Here is a 22,504-nt window from a genome sequence, read left to right as displayed (position 1 = left end):
ACAAACCATAACAAGCCACATCGTCACTTCCGGCGCCCTTGCCGGTCCACTGCTAGTGTTTGGAGATGGCGGACAGCACGGTTACAGTGACAGTTGCTCATGGTAAACACTGCTAAACTAACGGGTTATATCTTTATAGATTTCACTTAAAGATAATCACTTACTTGACTTCATCGTTAAACCGGAAGTTAGCTAATTAACCTCCCTCTTAACGGGAGTAGCATGCTAGTTAGCGACGAGCTTATGTTTATATTTCTGCTAGCAGGCTAGCTGAGTGTTTATTATTATTATTACTTTTTTTTTTTATCATAGGTATTATGTGTATTTTCGTTCCATGATAAAGACATAACCACGACGTGTTTGTTTCTCAGGAAGCTCCAAACACAGCATCACACTAACAGGACAGGATGGAAATGAGCCTGCACTTAAAGACCTGTCTGAAGCTCTGTCACAAGCCACTGGGGTACCACAAGCTGCTCAGAAAATAATATTTAAAGGTAATAACAATGATCAGATAAAACTGTCGGATAAAAACATTGTAGGATCTACTGTCAGCGTATAAGTTTAAGAGACTTCTTAATCTCTGAATGTCAGGTCTTTCATCATGCTTTCATTTGCTGTAGGGAAATCCTTGAAGGAAATGGAGGAAAGTCTGTCCAGCCTTGGAATAAAGCAAGGATGTAAACTTATGATGATTGGGAAAAGGGTAAAATCTAACTTGAAGTAATATGCTTTAGAAGGAGGTGGTGGTGGTGGTGGTGGTGGTGTTTTTTTGTTGTTGTTGTTTTTTTTCCTGAGACGTTTATCGATGTAAATGGAGATGTGTATGTTTTACACGTTCACTTGCTAGAATAGTCCAGAGGAGGAGACCGAACTGAAAAAGCTGAAAGACATCGAGAAGTCTGTGGAGCAAACGGCCAAGAAGTTGGAGAAAGTGAGCGGTGAACTGACCGGACTGAAAAATGCATGTATTCATTCTCTCAAGCCTTTTTTTTTTTTTTTTTTTTTTTGCATTGCTGTTTATGTGGATTCTCTGTTATATTATGAGTGTATTCATTTTGCTCTGCTGCTCATTATTTTTTAGGGCTTTTTAGCGAAGGATCTACAGGCTGAAGCTCTTAATAAACTGGACCACCGTGTAAAAGTGGCTTCTGAGCAGTTCATGAAGATCCTTGAGGAGATTGATGCCATAGTAAATATTTTTATTTGGCTTACTTATTTTGGACTAGTATATTTAAAGGGATGGGTTGTAATGCTGAAGCATATTTCTGATCTTGAGAACTGTGCAGTTGATTTTATGCTTTGGTGGGGGGTGCGCTGGCTTAGTGGTCGGCACGTTTGCCTCGCGTCTCCGGGTTTGGGGGCTCGAATGCCGTCTCCGTCCTGCGTGCGTGGGATTTGCATGTTCTCCGTGTGCTTTGGGGGTTTCCTCCGGATACTCCGGTTTCCTCCCCCAGTCCAAAGACATGCGCTGTATGCTGATTGGCGTTTCTAGATTGTGAATGTGTGTGTGATTGTGCCCTGTGATGGGTTCACCCCCTGCCTTGTACCCTGAATTCCCTGGGATAGGCTCCAGGCTCCCTGTATAGGCTAAGCAGTACAGAAAATGGATGGATCTACTTATGCTTCGGTTAGAAATTTTCTGGCCTGAAAATTTGTTCTGCTCCCAGCCAAACTAGAGCTCCTTTTGCTTAAAATGCAAATTGCAACACATACTTTTTAACAAAAGGTGCATAGTTTGGCTTAACACGCTGCAGCGATCCACCAAAGATCTGGGTTACATCCAGTTATCTAAGCCGCAAACACAATAAATAATTAGAAGAAAGAAAGAGAAGGAAGTGTGTGTGTGTGTATGCATATGATGCACTATTTATTTGTCACAACTAGGGAGTACGTGCTCAAATTAAAGCAGACTACAAACCTTGCGCTTCAGAAAGGTCAAAAGGAACGACTACAACATCTTTCTACAGTACACGTAACCCGATAAAACAACCTGAACGTAAAACAGCAAATACTACTACTACTTGTACTCTATCTGGAAAAAAGATTATCGATGGATCACTAGGAACATCCAAAATGCTCTGTTTACATCCCGGCAGAGAACATGAACACAACCTGCTCCTTCAGATAGTTAATGTTAATACACATCATCGCTAATTAACCATTCTAATTCTAGTTTCTGCTTTTATTTGCAGACTTTGCCTGAGAACTTTAGTGACTGCAGGATGAAGAAAAAAGGACTTATAAAAACTGTACAGGTACAGGTGTATTTTTATATACATTTTAAACTATACCACATGCCATCACTAATCAAGTGATTGTAGGTCAGTGTATCAAATCTAATTTGTAATTATGTTTTGTCCCCCCTCCCTCCTCCCCTCCCCCCCAACCAACCCCCACACACACACACACACACAGGGGTTCCTTGCTCAGTGCGACAAGATTGAAGCCAGCATATCAGATCATCTGGCAAAGATCCAGAACAAAAATTTAGCCCTGTCCGAGTAGCGGGAAGTCAACAGCAGCGATTACATTAATATTTGCTCTGTGAGCGACTGAGGAACAATCACACTGAGCTTCAGTACTGGAGCAAGTTCAACAGTTTATTTATGTATTCGTCCTTTAAAGGGCAGCTTAAAACCTGTCGCAGTGATCCGGAGGTTAAAAGGTAAAATGGTGGAAATACTCGCAGCAGCCTCATGCCGAATTTCAAATCGGTCTTATGTTTCATATTGTTTCTTTAAGATCTGTGGGTAAGGACGTGTACACTGCACAGGTACTGTGTCTCTAAGTACTTTGTAACCATTTTAACGACAAGGTCTTTCAAATATTTTGTGTACATAGGAATTAGGTATTTAATTGGGTCGAAAGCGTGGTACAACATACGGTGCTTTGAAGTCTCCTAAAGTCCTCAGCAGTGTTTTGGTTGGCTCGGAGCTGGAAACCAAATGAAATTGTCTTTTAGAATCAAATATGGAATTATGTTTCGTGATCCAAAATTCTCTATACCCAAGAAAACATAGCACAACAATTACAGTTGATCCCCTGCTCAGGAGCCATTATTGTACCCGGTCCTGAGCAGAGGATGAACCTTGTTGCCGTTTTATTATGCTAATAAATATGTGTATGCAGCTTGTACTGTGATCCATCAGCTAATGTACTAAAATTATGTAACATCAGGTAGTAGTTATGCCAAATCACATCATCATGTATTTGTGTGAGTTATTTTGCTGTGGGCAATAAAATATCGTTTGTTCTTTTATGATGCCTTCAAAATTAATTAACCACTAACATTTTCAATATAGGATTTCTAAATCATTCTTAAATCTTTTTTTTTTTTTTTTTTTTTTTTTTAAACATTACATTTGTTCGAGTGGTTTGATAACTCGTAGTATAGCGTAGTAAGCGTCTGTATCCTTACTGAAAAGCCACCCAAACTTGAATAATTACATGAGTCACATGTGAATTTTACTCTGTGTGGAGTTTAGCATGTTCTCCATGTGTCTGTGGCTTTCCTCTGGGTTCTCCAAACATGCGTGTAGGTGGATTGCCTAAGCTAAATTGCCCCTAGGTGCGAAAAATGTCCTGTGGTGGACTGGTATCCTGTTTAAGGTGTATTCCTACCTCGTGCCCGGTGTTATTGGGATTGGCTCAGTATCCACAGTGACCATGACCTGGAATGTACAGGTTCCAGAAAATGAATTCATGGATGAGTTTTTCACATCATCACATATTACTTACATAATCACATACCAAAAAAAAAAAATGTATGCGGATGTCTTGTGATGTTCCGGTTTTAGCCTGGTGATAAAAGGTGTTAGACCCCAGAAGTTTACTTGTCTAACTAAGGAGCAAGCTTAATCTAGTCCTCATCCTGTTTAGTCAGTCAGACTGTAAACAGATGTCCTCAACACTGATATAGAAGTTTCTAGATGGATAATAATTTAAAACCTTTCATGTGTTAAAGAGGGAACGTGATTAAACAACTGGAAGTGAAATAAAAAAAACCCCACTATTTTATTTCAAATAGAAGCAAAATACTCGACTAGGCCTACTTTTTCCATTAGAGTATCTTATCCACTTTTTATTTCATGAGTTCTTTACAATTAATAACTTAATAAAACCCTACAATATGAGCTTTATCTTGTTCTGAAACAAAACAATAAACGAGTTACCTTTTACATAGAAAAGGGCTAATGTTTTGTAGGCTACACTCCGTTTGCTAATACAGGTGTAGATGGGGTTTCAATCCCTGTACAAGTAATGTAAAATGAAATGATTTAAAGTCTATGAATATGAGAGAAGGACTTCTTTGTAATGAATTATTTTTAGTGATTGTTTAATAGTCTGGTCAGACATGTTGCATTTGGCGAGTGGCACTTTTCTTGTTTGTAGCATGTTAGCTTAGTTGATTTTATGAGCTGACTTTTCCTCATAAAACACACTGAGCTGGAATAAAGGACTTGTGTTGGTGATACAATTCTCCAAACTTACAGTTTGGCCTGATTTATGGTTAATCAGGTGGGGTTTGAACTGTCTACAAGGCCCCATACTGTGGACTCAATCTGGCAACCTTGTATGCGGCTGTCCCCCTGCGGGCTAAATTTAACGCTCCGCTCGCCATACAAGGTCGCGCTGCGGACCGCCGAGTGCTCAGCATTATTTTTGTCCTCTGTGCTCCCGCACTCCGCTCCGCCGCCCCGCACCGTACCGCACCTTCACCCGGATTCTGCCCACTTTCGGAGTCAAGTCGCTTCTCTCTCACAATTTTTTTCCCCCCCTGCAATATTTGGAGTTTGGTAAGAAACTGCACTTTGTTTCCTTGGAATGATTGGCGTCTTGTGTTTTGAGTAGCCTAAAAGACAGAAAACCATTATCTGGGATTAATGTTTAAATTGGTATATACCTACAGTACCTGTCCTCCCTGCTGGAAAAAAAAAAAAAAAAACACCCCAATACAAACCCTCCTAGAATTTGTAATGGGAATTGTACTGGTTTTAACGGAAACTGTAATGGTCCCTGTAGGTCTCTACTGGTAATTTGTTGCCTTATATTGGTGGCATGTTATGTCTAGTGGATACCATTAAGAACCAATAATAGTAATGGTTTTAATGGTTAGCTGATGATTTGTAATGGTATTTGCACCATTAGAATTTCTGTGATGGTTTCTATTGTGTTTTTTTGTTGTTGTTTTGTTTTTTTTTCAGCAGGGCTGTATTCGTTTTAATTTGTCTGATGGAGTTTTATAATTTTAAAAAGTTGGTTTTGGTACAATAGCATTTGTGCAATTTCATAGTTATCTGAAAATCCAATTTTGGTTGCATTAAATAATTATTATTAATAATATATGAATATTAATATTTGAAGTACTACCATAACGGGTGTTGTGGCAGCCAATCCAGGTATCCTGTAATTTCTGATAATATTATCCTAGTTACGTCATGTATCAATGAAATATGATGAACCTTTCTTTAACAGTGATTAATTCTACTACTTTTCAAAACTTCAGGCAGGGGGAATGGATTTGTTTACCATTGGTAATCCTTGTGAATTAGTTTACCTGTAAGAAGCAAACTTTCTGTACATGTTTGACTAAAATGTTAATAGATATTTTAAATTGTGTGAAGTGTAATGCATCCAGTCTGTTTTTCCATTCCCTTGACCCAACTGCAATGAAATTGACCCTTAGTTAAATTACAAGTACACCTAAAGGAAAAGGCCTACAGGAGCGTTCAGAAATCAAGCCCAAGTCAATCCAAGATCCACTCAGGATGGCAGGATCCATACAAGTGCAACAGGAGCAGCAGCGGCGGAGTCTGGAGACTCAATATGAAAGCAGCTACCACCAAAGCTCGCTGTCGTCCTTTAGCCACCGGTCTTATGCAGCTCACGTGAGCAGCGTGGGGTAAGACGAGCAAGCTAGTAGACTAGCACCTGGAAAGCTACCTCACACTGCTGCTGCTTTTTAATCACGGTGCCTTTAACCAGCCTCGAGGCTCACATGCATATGTAATAAATAACACCTCATCTTCCTAACTCATCACACGTTACTCAGGATGACCTCAGTCTTCTAAACGGTATATAAAGACACGAGGCAAAGTTGTTTCTTGTGTGATATTTGAGTTTTAGCCTAATCAACGTGCCAAGAAACAATGTTAGACCCTAGAAGCAAAGTTTTCTTTTCTTATGATGAACGGCTAGACCGGGAAAAATATCGAAGTGCAAAGATTTGACCGCTTTTTGTGTTTTGTGAATAATTGCATCGCTTTATTTCAGGTATACGTGTATTGATTAGCATTATGACTCCAGGTGTAGTGCAAGTTTAAGCCCAGCTTGAGCTTAACCCTACTGGTTAAGTTTAAATCAATTCAATTCAATTTTATTTGTATAATAGACAGTCACAAAGCAGCTTTCCAAAAATCTGGATGTATCTTTATATTTAGATCCATAATGAACAGAGGTGACAGTGGCAGGGAAATACTTCCTGTGACGACAGGAGGGGGAAACCTTGAGAGGAAGTGAACTCATTATCATTTGGGTGGCACTGGATAATGGGATTAAAAATCACTACCCTTATAAAACTGTCTACAATGAAATTAAGTGGTACTAAGTATGTTGAAAGGATGTTCATTGTGAGTTTATATATATATATATATATATATAAAATTACAACAGCAGTTTTTAGATATACAGCAATAGTACATTATCTAGGTGGGATAATCCAGTGGAGGAATGGTGTGAGCTGGATATAAACTGTATTTTGGGCTATCCATGTCGGACAATCCTCTGCAAACGTTTAGGTGTCCAGACAGTCATAGTTTTCTAAACGTTATAGGGATGTGTAGGTGTAGAGCTTTTGCACTGATAAAGAATTTAGAAAAATATCGCGTTCTTTGATATACTTTGGTTCCGTCGACAAATATATTACGGTTCATAGCGGATCTCGATACTGTGAAACGTTGATGTCTTTATTTTTGTTGTGCATCGTTTCCTGAGCGTACGTTCGGCAATGAAACGTTAACGTATGCCGGGAAACCGGTGCTCTTATGGCTATATTATAGCGTAGTTACATGCATCACTGGCTGAACGTCCAACAACAGTATTATTAGCAAAACGTTGAGACTATTCCACTGTCAAATCAGACTCTCTTAAGAGTTATATAATTGGATTTTGTCATTCGTCACTTGTTAGTAGCTTTGGTTAAAATTGTCTCCCAAATGGCTTTCTTCTGTAAATAATTCGATTATGTTCTACATGCTGATCGTGATTCTCCATGACCCAGCTAGAGGAGGAAATTGAGCCTCTCTGCTGTTACAAAGCCAAGGTTATTAATGTGTCTCAGGGCTATTTGTGGCTCATGAGACAGGGAAATGTAGAGTCTCAAGATCCCTGTTACTGTACTGCAACTGTAAAGCCACTTTCCCAGTTGAATTCTGGAAACGTGCAATACTGAGCAGGACGCTCGGATGCCTTATGCTGCAAAGTGATATTATTGCCTTGGCTTTTTAAAGTGTTCTCCACTTACAATGATCAATCATTCAGACGCTGTTTGATTGGATGTGGACGATAGAAGTAGAAGTAGTGCATTTTCTTTCTATATCAAACCTGGCTTTTTTTTTTTTTTTTTTTTAAATGATGATTATTATTTTATATAAGCGCACGTTTACTTTTTATGTGCATACTTTAGGTCGTTTTGTCTTCGTTACAAGATTACATCAACCTTCTCCATATAAATCCCATCCCTTGCTGTGATAAAACCTGCAGTTGCAGGGTTTTATCGCAGATGAAGCGATGCTGAGATGAAAAATACAATATGATTTGATGTGATCCTTCTCAATAATATGGTTAATGCTGAAAAGCCATTGTAGTCCAGGGATAAATTATGACACTGCAAGGGATGAAGAATGAATCTCCCCAGATAGAAGAGCTTTGTGCACCACAGGTCCTGTTTGTCAAGCATGTCAACAACAGGAAGCCCATAATACCGCTGGCAGGTGGAAATATGTGACAGGACTGTTTACATGCCTCCAGGTTTATCTCTTGCTGCCGTCCGCTTCAGATGGCCGTTTATTCTTTAAACAGCAACGCTTCATGTCTGGAACATGTCTGAAGTGCTTAAGGAAGAAAACTGAACAATCTTTCGAAATGTTTTTGTTTTAAATCCTGAGAGTTTAAATGAGTAGCAACAGTCTCTTTAATAGAAAATGCTCTGATTGTTTAGAGTTGTCTGTGAAATTTCGAGAGGGGGAAAAAAAAAATTCAGTAAATGTGGAAATGTTCGGATTATTGGAGATATTTGTTGAATGAGACAATGACCATGTAAAGCCTTGGATTAAACTTGTGCAAAAAGGACAGTGACCTCATTTAACAAGCTGGATACAAACAAAATATATGTACATTTATTTCTTTATTTGTACTTGTGGCATTCATGAAAATCCAGATATCCCCCCCCCCCAAAAAAAGAAAATCCCCCCCCCCCCCAAAACGTTCGTATCATACGAGCGCTGCCGACTTTGTGTACCTTTACGTAAGGAGACGCACTGATGTGAACCTTCAAATCGTGTAAAAGGCACTCTTTTCTATAAGGATTGCATTGTCAAGGTGAAATAGTTTATTTGTTTCCATTGCATGCGCATATTTAGTGTACGTTTGATGATATTTTATTAATGACTCGAAAGAAAGCAATCCAAAACAAAAAATCTAGCATATGGTAGCCGAAGAGCTGCAGTGGCCGAGCTGCATTACTGGAAGATTTAACACTGTATTAATGGAGTTTTATGGGTGTCACTAAATGTAGCTCAGCTGTCCTGTGCGCACACAGTAATTTGTAGGTGGTTGTTTTTTATCAACAGCATCACCACTAATAATCTGGTGGGATTAAACTTTACTAAAAGATAAATCAGGCCCAACAGCAGTTTTTGCATCCTGCAATTTGAATGGTTAGTCTTAATGACAGTAGGATACGGCTATAGCGGTGTACAGAATGTACTGTTTTTTTCACGTTTTAAAGTTAAAATAGTCCAGTGAGGCATCAGATGACGATTTTGTCCCTGTGCATCACATAGTTTAAAGTATTTTTTTTTTTTTTTTTTAGTTCTGCTTGAATTTTCCCCCCCGACACGTTCACAGTTTTTTTGCTCTTGTATAACTATAGGTCAGTGTCTAATCACATTTTCAGCTTTCATTAACACACTAAACAAGATCATCAAGAAGTAACATATTAACATTTTCATCCCATCAAAACCGCAGGAACTGTGACATTACTGTGTTTTTGAAAAGAATTTTTTTTTATTATTGAAACGCTGCTGTTTTTGTTTTTATTCCGCCGCTTGACCCCACCGTGGGTTTGTGGCATGATTGCTCTTGGTTCTTCTTTAGGCTGGAGACTTCAAGTAAGAAACAGGAGAAGAAACTGAGCTCCATCTCCAGGTAATAAGACATTATGGATTTCTTAATCAAAACAAGGGCAAGAATAATACTTTGATGGTAAATACCACCGCCCTTGTACCCCCAACTGCTTGTTGTGTGACTGCTTAGGGTGCAGACTTCTGGTAAGAAGCAGGAAAAGAAACTGAGCTCCACTTCCAGGTTCGTAACTGGGACATTATGCTGTTCTTTGATCAAAGCAAGCGCAGGAATATTACTTTTCATAGTAAATAACACCGCCCTTGTTTTTTTTCTCTCTCCACTGTTTATGGTGTGACTGCTGCTGGATTGTTCGTTAGGGTGAAGTCTTCAAGTAAGAAGCAAGAGGAAAAAAAGACTTCCTACGCCAGAGAACACAAGTGCGCCTGCCTGGCACTGGACAAAGAGGAGAGTGTCGTTGGATACGTGGTTCCTGTTTGTAGAAGCAGGTGGCTGGCTTTCCTACTTTTCCTTCCTATTCCAAACACAGAATACGGGCTGGAATGTACCAAATTTCTTAAACAATGTGTTTTACCAGAAGGGTTGATATTTGTAAAGCTACCAGGTCACCACCAGGTTCACGGTATCTTTTATGAAGGATAATTCGATACTTAACGGTAGTTTTATGATCCCTTATTTGTTCACAAAATATTTAATAAACAGTGCAGACTGTTAAAGTGAAGCTATTTGAGCTTGTATGGGCCACCTATAAGCTATTCCATCTCTTTGGTCAGTTATTTAGCCACACAGGATCTGATGGAGAGCCAGGAGGAGCTGAAGGAGGAAGGCCTGGGCTATGTGGTCATGAAGAACCTCTTCTCCAGAGACGCTGAGTACCAGCTGAAACTGGTGAAGAAGAGCCGCAGCACGACTATGAGGGAGTCTGCAGAAAGACTGTCCCTTAGCAAGAAGGTCAGCTGACAGCATGATCACATCCTGTATTGAAAATGTATTGTCGCCTGAAAACCCATCGGATATTGCTGTGGCCAAATTTTTCCAAGTTTGCGATGCAATTTGCGGTGTTTTTTTTTTTTTGTGGAAACAAAAAGCTACTCGATTTGGCGAAATTGCAGTTCGCACGAAATTCTTATGCAGTGATGGTCGTTGGTAAATGAGACAGACCTTTTAGTCGTACTCACGTTTGAGACACTTGAATCGAAGCGGGCTTTGCCTGAATGCGTGTTGTGATGACGTCACATGACGCATCTTTGCCCAAATCTGCGAAAAATCTGTGTTCATTTTGAATAATCTCGAGCTCCTCCGAATATTATTGGCGATTCCTTGATTTCTGCGTCCATTTCTACGATCGCAAAATCCTGGAGCGACTGATTCGCCTCATTAATTCAGTTAGAAATCAAATACCAGCTGTCAAAATGTCCACAATCCTCCTGCGCTACAGTCATAAAAGTAAAACTTTCTCGTTTTTTTTCACTTTGTGCGTAACCAGATAGTATTATACTAGCACATTTCAGTCCAGGCCTGTAGTTTTCGGAAATACGTACGGTATAAAACGTCAGAATTTCACCATGCGAGGAGTTTCACCAGGCTGCCACATGCATACACATCTAAATTGTAACCAGCTCATTTCAAATTCAGTTCGTAGAGTCATCCCGTATGCAAATCATTCCAACTGCTGTAATTTCTAGAAAAACCAAACGTTTCCAACTCTTCATATCTCTACTCTAGCACTATGTTTGCGATTTACTTGCAGTGTATTGGTACATTTTATAAATTTAGTAGAGATGACCCATAATCCTGTTTACACCATTACAGATTCAAGAAAAGCACGAGTTCCAGAGGAAGCTGAACACGGACAGCCTGACTCATCCTCCCGAATTCATTGTGAAACCGCGTGGTCAGACTGTGTGGGAAGGCAAGAGTGTGACACTGCACTGCACTGTGGCTGGCTGGCCCAAACCCCGCGTGGCCTGGTGAGGCCTTATGTTCCGTCTTTACCATTTACCATGATGGTTTCTTTGTGCTTGTGGCCTAACTATTGATTTAATAGCTGTGTATACAACATTAATGGACATAAACACAACATGAGATAGGGATATGACTATAATCATTTTTTTAATAGTTAAAAAAAAAAAAATTATTAATGTTTCATACGGAAATTGAGCCAAGAACTTCAAGTTAAAATATTTTACTAATATTTTAAATGGCCTGTCTTTACCCAAACATAACAAAAGCACTGCAAAAAAATGATAGTAAGTGAAGAACCTTGGGTAAAGGAAATATTATCTAATATTGTGAGATTTATTATATATATATATATATATATATATATATATATATATATATATATATATATATATATATATATATATATATGACTAATTTCAAGCTTTCAGAGTTGTCTTATTTTGTTGGTAGATCAATTTGCTTCTTTCTACAATGAAACACTTGAAAAAAGCAAAAAACATCGAATTAGATAGAATTTCGAATAGAATAAGACCATTTTAAGCTTAAAACGAGTAGCAATATTCCATTAAAAAAAAAAAAAAAACGCAATGAAGAGCAGTGTGTGTTAGTTTCTAGCCAATATTCAAGAAATTTTTACTTGCTGAGATATATTTTTTTGTGCTGAGGATGAACACACGCAACAGATTCACAGACTAGAACTGAACGACTGAATGAGAGTGACTAACTATGTTTTTCAACATATTTCTTTGCTGTCTGGTTTACGTCCTCTGTGATCAGGTACAAAAATAACTTGCTCATCGATGCAAAGGCTCACGCTGAGAAGTACACTACCGAAAGCAATTACAACATGCACTCTCTGGAGATTAAAAAGTAAGAATTTGGACGGAACTGGTGCTGAAATGTTCTCTGTGTTGCATGTGTATAAACCTCTGACGATGTTTTTCGACTTGGGTGTGGAATGACTATATGCGTTTTGAGTAATCGTATGGACGTGTTTGCTCTGAGTGATATGTTCTTATCGACGCATTACAGCTGCGAATTCGATGACACGGCCGAATATCGCATCTCGGCCCTCAACGTGAAAGGCGAGAGCTCTGCCTTCGCGTCGGTCATCATTAAAAGTAGGTGCACACGTCATCTTGAATATTAGGTTATATATGGTTTTATTGCAGCTGTCCCCGAAACAAAGACGAGACGAGCACCTCAGGAAAATCGAATGCTCTGTGTTATTATCGTGACCGACCTACATGATGGTGATAGGGCATGGTGACATGAATGTGTTTCGGTGAACAACGCTGTATCGTATTTTGTATGTTATGTTCTAATCTAGTTTCGTCAGATCATATTCCTCAGTAAATGTGCATTAATCTTCAGAGAACTAAGCTAACATAAAGGACCACAATCATTAACCGTTTATATTAGGAAAAGAACGTGTTAATATTATCCTCCCACAGCCAAAACCATACTGGAAGGTGGACTGGGGACTGTAGAGGATTCACCCCTCGGTGTGAATAAATAAAATACGTGCGCAGGGTCTTGAAATGATCTGGCATCCCATGCAGGGGGTCTTCTTACCCTGGGATAATCTCTGGATCCGCCATGACCCTGACCAGGTTGAAGATTAATGAATGAATTAGCACCACAATGCTTAAAAATTGCACATGATATTTAGATGTATCTTATTCATGAATTCCACCTTGATTATACACTTGGTTGTATTTTCAGAGAGCTGTGAATGTACTGTATGGAGGATCATGTCCATATACTAGTGCATTATTTCCCATAGTGTAACCAATTAGGTTTTTTTTTTTTTTGTTACTCCAACGTTCTAAATGGAGTTTGTGTGAAGCAGGCAGGCATTTGAGTGAAGTATATTCTGAGCAGAACAGCCAGCTGACACCTTCTCAGACTCTATTTTAGACCTTAGTGCCCTGATTTCAGAGGTCACTCGAGTCCCTTTACAGAATAATTAACCTTAAGGCGGAAATACAGTGTTTAATAAAAAAAAAAAAAAAAGTGCTGTGCATATTTATTTATCTGATTGTTCTCTTCTGTATTCCCAGTTGCGATTATTGTAGTAAAAATGAAAGACGACGGAGGTCTTGGTTATATTCTTTATATTAAAGCTGATAGAAGCTGTAGAGCTGAGTGGAGAGAACGAGGCCTTAAAACAGGAAATGATTAAAGTCCAGCATATTCCACTGAGTTTGAGTGATTAGATTTGTCCATTGCAGAACTGATGTCTGTTTGCTCTTGTCTTTTAAAGGATTTAAAGACGGAGAAGCGACTGAAAGACCCCGTAAGTTTCTAGATTTTCAACTTTTATGCAAATTGTGAATGAGTCGTTAGAGTTACTGGAACATGGTATTTAGTTCTTAAACTAAACACACACACACACACCAAACGTCTTCCGCTTTAAAGGGCTAATTCTTGGCTGTCTTCCTATGCTAAGATGGTTTCAGTCCCGAACATGGCGTCACCTTCAGGACCACCGTTATCGATAAGTTCGGAGTGGCCTTCGGCCGTGAAGGAGAGACCATGAGTTTGGGCTGCACTGTCATCGTCTATCCCACTGTGAAACGCTATCAGCCTGAGGTGCTCTGGTACAGGAACGGTGGGTAGGCACTCGGCTTAAGAGCATATTAATTGTCCGTAGGTCACCCCGTGAAAACGGTTCCATTATTATCAGTCAAATCATTTGAATGTATTTCTTGAACTAGGTGTGGTTCTGGAACCATCTCAATGGGTGCAGATGCACTGGAGTGGCCAGCGAGCCACACTCACTCTCATCCACCTCAACAAAGAGGACGAAGGATTTTACACTCTGCGCGTCAACACCAAGTCGGGCTTCGACTCTCACTCCGCCTTTGTGTTTGTCCGAGGTGAGGTTTAGCGCGACTCGGTATTAACCGCAACACCTTATAGGGCTCCAGTTGTGCCTTAAAGGTGCTTTATCCACATGCAGGTGTGAAGTCGAATAGAGGGAATGGTTTCAACCTACAATAGTCTTATTTAAATATTTTATTTCGATATGTCACTATGTGTTTCTTAAAGTAGAGTTGTCAAAGGACCCCACCCCAAAGTTGAAAAAGAATTATCAACTGAAATGTATTAGATTTCGATAAATTATGAAGTGGGCATTAGTTCTATGGGACGTCTCTTGCCTCTTTTTTATTTGCACTGTGTCTTTAAGCAGCAGGCCGCTCCATGTATTAGGTTTCTCCTAGGCAATGCTGCTTCTATATCAGGCTGAAGTCACCAAAGGATGCCAGTACAAGAGCATGCCAGTCTTAATCCGTCCATTTGTATTTCGATGTTTAGATCCAAGAGCTTTCTTGTGCTTCAGTGATCATGAAGTTTATATTAATATTATAAATGCGTGACTCTTAGACTGGCCGTTACAGGAGCTTTTCGTATGTTCACGTACAGTGCCGTAATAATAAGACACCAAGGAACTAAGTAGGGAATGTGTGTGTGTTTGTGTGTCAGACGCTGACGTGGAGGTTGAAGGGGTCCCCGTTGCCCCTCTGGATGTGAGGTGTCATGATGCTAATAAGGATTATGTCGTGGTGACCTGGAAACAGCCTGCGGTTGAGGGCAGCAGCTCCATCCTGGGCTACTTTATAGACAGGTCAGTGCGTGTGCAAGTCCATCTACGTGAAATGAGTCAGACTCGGAGGTTGCCGAAGTACACACTTGCCCAGAGATTAGGAGTAGGAAGAGGTGGGGGAACACGACTTCTTTCATGGAGGAAACGTTGTGTTGTGGGAACGTTCTGTCGGAAAAATAAACACCAGATTGAATGTTATCTTTTGTACGTTCCAAACCCATGAGGCTTTCGTTCATCTGCGGAACGCAAATGAAGACATTTTTAATGTGCAGGAGCTGATTTTTGTTTAAACGGTGTTTCTTTGATAAAACCGTTATGCTTGCTAAAATTTATTTATTTATTTATTTAAATAAAAATCCATCGTTTAAAGTATAACAGATTAAATAATTTTTCAGATGAAAAGAGTCGAACGTCGACAGGGTGAAATTTGGAGGCAGGGTTTTATCAAATATCAAATGTGACCTTTTGATAATATGCCTTTAACGCGATATAATTGAATACGTAAATGTAGAAAATGATCCGTTTGCAGGTGTGAAGTTGGCACTCAGCACTGGATCCAGTGTAACGACACGCCAGTAAAATATGCCCGTTTTCCAGTCACCGGGCTCATAGAGGGGCGCACTTACATTTTCCGGGTTAGCGCTTTGAACATTGCCGGGGTGAGTCACCCTTCTCGTGTCTCTGACCCTGTGGTTGCCATGGATCCATCTGACCGAGCCCGTCTGAGAGGTGAGAGATGTTTCTGTACTGTATTGTTTTTCTGTTCAGTGCTATATACGCTGATGTACGACACTGTCTTCCTTTCTTATTATTGTTCTATTAGCTGGTGTTTCCGCTCCATGGACCGGTATGATCAAATTCACTGAGGAAGATCCCACAGGTAAGATCTAATCGAATCACTTGTAATATGTGTATATTATAGACGTTTACTTTCTTGCATTTGTTGGAGTCTGAGAGATCTACAGTACACACAGAAGCAATCTCGACAGGGTTATTAAAAACATTACTCCTCCCCCACCTTCTCTCTCTCTCTTCTGGTCTCTCTCTCTCTCTCTCTCAGTTGGTGTAATCCCTGGGTCTCCTACTGATCTGGCTGTGACTGAGGCTACTAAGAGCTATGTGGTGCTCAGCTGGAAGCCTCCTGTTCAGAGAGGACATGAAGGAGTTATGTATTATGTGGAGAAGGTGAGCAAAAAAAAACCCCAAACATTTTTGTGTTGATTTCGATGTGCGTTTCGGATCATCGTCCTGCTGGAAGATCCAACCACGGTCCATTTTAAGATTTCCGACAGAGGCAGTCAGGTTTTCATTCGATATCTATTAAAGGGAACCCCTACTGTGAAGACTTGTATGGCTTATTAGATTAACGCTGACATCCGCTATATAAATCCGCTGTACAAAAACATTCTAGGTGTCAGTTTTAAATAAAAAAAATTTTAAAAAACCCTTGCACTCGTAGGCCGCCATCGCTGTTTACATCGAAATGCATTCTGGGTAGTGACGTCAAATGGTTGCAACGGTCTTGGTTCTAAATGTAGACGCGCAGCAAGCGCGCTCCTATAGAGAGTGAGATGCGCACGTTTTTCCGAGATGAACAAATCCCAATTTTTCAGAATGCCGCAAAGCGTACCGCAGGTCATGTGACAAAGAACCAAGCAATCAGCTTCACCCTTTCCATAAACAACATTGAAAGCTCAGCCGAGGAGGAGCAGCTGATCAGAGTTGTACGATCTGTCAAGCGCCTATTATTCAGACTGAGCTCTTGGATTAGTTGGTGAAATTCTCCATGTTTTCTACATACTTGAAGGAAGGGGTGCACCCAAACATGACGGTTATTTTCCTCTTCTCCATAAATAAATCTAGTAGCAGGGCTACTGCAAGGGATCTGCGGTGCTGTAAATCCATCCCGTGCTTAAACTTCCTCGTCGTCATGGAGAGCGCAGCTCATGGTTGCTTAGCAACGACATACACCACGGGAGATTTTTTGGCCACTCGAACCATCCTCTTCACAGCGTGTTGAGACGATATAGACACACGTCCAATTCCGGGTTGATTCAGAACATTTCCAGTTGACTGGAACTTCGTAATTATTGCCCTGATGGTGAAATGCGCATTTTCAATGCTTGTGCTATTTCCTTATATCCACTTCCCATTGTGTGAAGCTCAACAACCTTTTTCCGCACATCACAGCTATATTCCTTGGTCTTACCCATTGTTATGAATGACTAAGGGAACTTGGCCTATGTGTTACCTCATATTTATACCCCTGTGAAACAGGAAGTCATGGTTGAACAATTTCCTGTTCCTAGTCACCCAGGTGTACTAAAATTTTTTTTAAATATCAATGGGAATATACTTCGAATATATTTTTCTCAAATGAATTCATAGGGGTGCCAATAATTGTGGCACACCTATATATATATATATATATATATATATATATATATATATATATATATATATATATATACAAAGATATATATTTTGATAAACCGGTGTTGTGCTTGAAATTTTTGTGAATGTATTTTTAACAAAACATCAAAAGCTTAAACAATAAAGAAAAAAATTCACAGCCTTTTAATCCCCAAACAAAGCCAGCTAGCTAACATGGGAAAGATCTAACATTGGTTTCAGTTATCTTTCAAAACCGTTTCCCTCGGTATCTTTTTACCTACGTTGTATGACGTCCCTCGAAACTCTCCGAAGTGAGTAATTCACACTGACGAGAAAAACACTGCCAGAAACTTCCAGTAGTAACTGCTTTGTGACTCTTCTGCTGTGAGCTTTAACTTCATAGGTGCAACACAACCTTGACCCAGTTCTAACGCTGAGACCGGATGTACTGTTTGTTCGTCCGCAGTGTATGGTTGGCACAGACACCTGGCAGAGGGTGAACACTGGGATGCCTGCGAAGTCCCCTCGCTTTGCCCTTTTTGACTTGGCCGAGGGCAAATCCTACACCTTCCGCGTGCGTTCCTGCAACTCCGCAGGCGTTAGCGAGCCGTCTGAGGAAACCGTAGCCACGACTGTCGGGGACAGACTGGGTAAGAGAGGGATTCAACCTTAATGTCATGAGCCAGATGGTACAACCCTGTGTGCTGATATCCACATTTTATTTATTTATTTATTTATGGTCTCGCTGTATATGTTTGCAACAGTTACATTTATATAGCGCTTTTCTAGGCACTCAGCGCGCTTTACATTGTGTGTGTGTGTGGGGGGGGTTTCCTCAACCACCACTAGTGTATAGCATCCACCTGGAAGATGCGATGGCAGCCATAGTGCGCCAGAACGCCCAACACACACCAGCTATTAATGGAGAGGAGAGAGTGGTGTAGCCAATTCAGAGATGGAGATTATTACGGGGCCAATGGGGAAATTTCGCCAGGACACCGGGTTTATTATACCCCTACTCTTTTACGATAAAGTGTCCTGGGATTTTTTTAACGACCACAGAGAGTCAGGGCCTCGGTTTAACGTCTTGTCCGAAAAACAGTGCCGTTTCTACTGATCCAAAAGTCAGCGTTCGCTAACATGATTGTTTTTATTTAATCAGTAATCAAAAGCTAATACAAGAATTTTCGTCGGTCGATGCTTGTCATATCGATGTTATTTTAAACCCTTAAATAGAATTTGAATACATCTAAATAGCTAAATATCTTGTCCAGCCCCCATTTGCTTTATTTGTATTTGTAAATGATTGACAGCTTATACGTCATTCCAGTTATAACATGCATATGATGCTTATAATTAGTGTGCTAATTGCTGTTGTCTCTCATCTAATAGTGTCTTAATTAGTATGATCTGATTATTTATTATTGTACGAAACTGATTTCTTAATTATGTAGTTGTGTTTGAGGTATTTGTTTTTGTTTAATAAAAGCATTGATTATTGATAGTGGACTAGGATGGCGGACTTTTCGGTAGACTTTTGGACCCAAACGTCGTTTGGCTCGTCTCCATCTGTCCTCACTGTCCAGTCCGACTCTTTCAGACCTGCCCTCGGCACCAGGGCCTGTTGTGCCCATCAGGAACACAGCCTCCTCCGTTGTGGTGACCTGGAAGGCTTCTAAAGAGGCCGTAGAGCTTGTGCGCTACTACGTGGAAGTCAGCGTCGTGGGCAGCAATGTGTGGGTGCCATGCAACAACAAGCCAGTCAGAGACACCAGGTAGAGCTGCTCTTCTCGCATATTTACTCCAATTGAATCTATGAAACTAATCTGATTCTTTGAGTTGATCCGTGTTGGAACTTTTTGATGTGTAGGTTTGTGTGTCACGGGCTGAACACGGGAGACAGCTGTGTTTTCAGAGTGAAGGCCGTGAACGCTGCTGGCTACAGCACTTATTCCAGCGAGTCCGAATCCTGCCTTGTAAAAGCAGCCCTCGGTGAGTCCCATCTTAGTCTAAGGAACCGTAAAGGAAGAGAAAACACGACTTTAAAGGTTAACGTAGGTGTCCACTTGCGCATTTCGCCGTCGCGCACGTTCTTTCTGTTCGCCGTTTCTGTGACGTGAACTTGGAGTCGGTTATGGTGAATCAAAAGGCTTTCCCTTTGTTAAGCCCTGGTCTGATCGGTTAGACACAACATGGCGGCTGCACTCATTTGCATAAAATTCAGCTTCGGAATACACAGATCAGCCATAACATTAAAACCACCTGCTTGATATCGGGCCGGTTCCGCTTGTGCTGCCAAAACAGCTCTGACCCGTCGAGGCATGGACTCTACAAGACCTCTGAAGGTGTGCTGTGGTGTCTGGCACCAAGACGTCAACAGCACATCCTTTAAGTCCTGTATGTTGCGGGGTGGGGCCTCTATGGATCGGACTTGTTTGTCCGAGATCTGGCGAATTTGCAGGCCGAGTCAACACCTTGAGTTCTTTGTCATGATCCTCAAATCCATTCCTGAACACTTTTTGCCATGTGTCACGGCGTATTATCCTGCCGAAATACGCCACTGCCTTTAAAAAATCCCGTCGCCATGAAGAGGTGACCCTGTTGCCGTTTCGCAGGTTATCCTTCCTTGGACCACTTTTGGTAGGTACTAACCACTGGCATTTTGGACATGCTCTGACCCGGTCGTCTCGCCGTCACAATTTGGCCCTTGTCAAAGTCGTTAAGATCCACACCAACTTCATGAACTGTCTGTTCACTTGCTGCGTAACATATCCCAGCAATTGACAGCAGCCACTGTAACAAGATGATCAAATAAATATAAAGTCATTATGCTTATTCGCTTCACCCGTCAGTAGTCTTAACGTTTTGGCTGATCGGTGTATAGCAGCGCTGTCCATTAAAATAAATCGTTTGAGGTACGTCGAAGTTGCAAGTGGACTCGTACTATCAGTGTACGAATGAAAGCAACGGGTCGCCGGAATTAACGGACTTTCATTCGTACGTTTGTCCCGACTGCCGTTTTGGTTTTGACTGTTTACACACTTTACCTGTTCATGATGCAACACGGCCTGTCTTTGAGCTTTGGTTTCCTCCATCTCTGCACTTTTCATCTCCCCATTTATCACAAGACCATGTAGAACCCCTGTCAGTGCAGAATAACTAGTTAAGCTCGCGGTGCCCTTTTGAAGACGTATTTGGACGCAGCCAAATGATGCTGTTCTCACTGTGATGTGGACTTGCTGCATGGAGACAGTGCTGCATGTGTAATGCTCTCGAATCACGTCTGACCGTGTCGTTCACCGCTAACCTCATCCGAGCCCTGATATGATCAAAGCAGCCATGTCGTTTCCATGTGTGTTTTTACTACTAACCTGCCTTGAATTCAGAGTGTCGAGTGCGTGAGATTCTCGGAGAGTGTGACCCTGCGTCACTCTGCAATGTCCGTGCTGTGTGTCTCCTGCTGTGTTTCGTAAATGACTTCAGGGCATGCGGTGTGTAGAACATGAGGAAGAGGGTCCAGATCCGTCCCGGAGTCACGGCGGGGTGGAGAGCACAGTGAGTAGAAGCATGATACGTGTGACTGCTTGACAGGAGAGCTGATTTTGTACCGAATGCATTCTCGGAACGTGTTCTCTCCTATTAACTTTTAATCTGGATTTTTTTTTTTTTGTTTTTTTTTTTTTTTAAACAGAGATTCTCATGATATATTATCTGCACGTAACGTTCCAATTTCAAGAGGTGTCGTTAGGTATTACCAGTACACTTTAAGAACGTAACTTTCAGCTTGGACTTTAATACTAGTTACCTGCCCGAAGCAGTGTTCGAAAGTTCTAGTGATGATGTATCACAGCTGAACACGTTCACGGCGGGCGTTATGACTAGTGCCAACTGTCTAATAATGTACTGATTTTACCTTCCGTATAATGTATTGTTTAGGAGTAACAGCATCATTTTGGTTTCACCTACTTCAAGGACACACTTTCACATATTGAATAACAAAGCCTCAAGACAGCGTCCACGTGGGATATTTATCTAAAAGGGACGCTTGATTCAGTTAATTCGGAGTAAAGGATTAACCTGAGCCGTTCTCTGTGCAGAGGTGCCTGCTCCTCCATCTGCTCTCACTTTGGTGGAGCGTTTTCGTGACTACATGGTGTTGAACTGGCAGGCTCCTGCTAAAACCGGAGGAGTCGATATCAGGGGCTACTACCTGGATTACAGGACCGTTAAGGGCAGTGTCGTAAGCAAGTGGCACGAGATCAACACCAAGGCTGCCACTGGAACCACCTATAAGGTAACCTGCTCGATTTCCCTAGGGATTAATACATGACAATGAGCACTCCTGTATAAAAGTGTAAAAACAGCATTCAATCAGCACACACTTCTCTTTTGTTGAGACCTGAGCAGTAGGGGTGTGGATTCCACCCCTTCAGCAGCAGTAGAGTTACAATACAAGCACGTGGCTGTTAATCAGCGTTTACATTCTATTTAGGGTTGAGTTTTCCAGGTTCGGGTGCTGTTGGGATCTCTCCGCCTCATACGTCGCTGTAGAACAGATTAAGTACATTACTGCTGCAAGACTCATTCTGTGACGAGGCCAGATTGTTGTTGGTGTGTGTGTGTGTGTGTCTTTGTTGGCCTGCAGGGGGTCCTACAGATTTGCCTATGGAATAGATCTGTACCGAGGAAACGCATTAACTACGTTGCCAGATGAATAATATCAATATTAAATAACATTTTACATAACGAATGCAATGCATTTTTAATGAATTAACTTAGTAGTATAATAATAATAAGTATAATATTTGCCAATGATGCTCTCCACCGACTCATTTATACCATGTGAATGTCTCTGCTTTTATGTCAGCATGTGGAAATACCTTGAACATAGTCAAACTCATCTAGGATTTCTTCTTGTAAGATCACAAGAAATTCAGTAGAACATTCTTAAGCTTATTTCGAGCCATTTGTGCTCATTTTAAGCATTTGGTTCTTGTAAGAAGCAAATTATCTGCCGATAGAATAAGAAAACTACGAGCGCGAAATGAGTAATAATGTCTAGAAATAGGTTTAAGGATCTTGTATTTGGTCTGTTGTAATCTTAGGATAAGAAATACAAGATGCTTTTGACTATATTCGAGATCTTTTCACTTGCCGAGTAGAATAGGG

The 22,504-nt window shown here is 40.8% G+C and overlaps 2 protein-coding genes across 2 annotated transcripts in view; both read left to right on the top strand.

The window, feature by feature from the left end:
* The first annotated feature begins 19 nt into the window (after positions 1–19).
* bag1 (BCL2 associated athanogene 1) lies at positions 20–3,262 on the top strand. Its single transcript, XM_053628167.1, has 7 exons — positions 20–102; positions 372–497; positions 624–706; positions 851–964; positions 1,085–1,192; positions 2,196–2,258; positions 2,419–3,262. The coding sequence occupies exons 1-7, from the start codon at positions 66–68 to the stop codon at positions 2,506–2,508; spliced, it is 621 nt and encodes a 206-aa protein (XP_053484142.1). The 5' UTR covers positions 20–65; the 3' UTR covers positions 2,509–3,262.
* Positions 3,263–4,709: 1,447 nt separating this feature from the next.
* myom1a (myomesin 1a (skelemin)) overlaps positions 4,710–22,504 on the top strand; it is a 30,689-nt gene continuing 12,894 nt past the window's right edge. The window contains exons 1-20 of the mRNA XM_053628163.1: positions 4,710–4,799; positions 5,690–5,905; positions 9,379–9,429; positions 9,538–9,588; positions 9,726–9,854; positions 10,140–10,317; positions 11,179–11,336; positions 12,109–12,201; positions 12,364–12,452; positions 13,598–13,630; positions 13,784–13,945; positions 14,052–14,213; positions 14,821–14,962; positions 15,471–15,670; positions 15,765–15,821; positions 16,002–16,126; positions 17,802–17,985; positions 18,936–19,110; positions 19,206–19,327; positions 21,433–21,629. Coding sequence (XP_053484138.1) covers positions 5,772–5,905; positions 9,379–9,429; positions 9,538–9,588; positions 9,726–9,854; positions 10,140–10,317; positions 11,179–11,336; positions 12,109–12,201; positions 12,364–12,452; positions 13,598–13,630; positions 13,784–13,945; positions 14,052–14,213; positions 14,821–14,962; positions 15,471–15,670; positions 15,765–15,821; positions 16,002–16,126; positions 17,802–17,985; positions 18,936–19,110; positions 19,206–19,327; positions 21,433–21,629 — 2,442 coding nt within the window. The 5' untranslated portion in view covers positions 4,710–4,799; positions 5,690–5,771. The remainder of the gene's footprint in view (positions 4,800–5,689; positions 5,906–9,378; positions 9,430–9,537; positions 9,589–9,725; positions 9,855–10,139; positions 10,318–11,178; positions 11,337–12,108; positions 12,202–12,363; positions 12,453–13,597; positions 13,631–13,783; positions 13,946–14,051; positions 14,214–14,820; positions 14,963–15,470; positions 15,671–15,764; positions 15,822–16,001; positions 16,127–17,801; positions 17,986–18,935; positions 19,111–19,205; positions 19,328–21,432; positions 21,630–22,504) is intronic.

This window comes from Ictalurus furcatus, chromosome 7 (genome assembly GCF_023375685.1).
Source record: "Ictalurus furcatus strain D&B chromosome 7, Billie_1.0, whole genome shotgun sequence".
NCBI classification, from domain to species: domain Eukaryota; kingdom Metazoa; phylum Chordata; class Actinopteri; order Siluriformes; family Ictaluridae; genus Ictalurus; species Ictalurus furcatus.
Note: the sequence above shows the minus strand (reverse complement) of the source record. Positions and strands in the feature narration are given on the sequence as shown.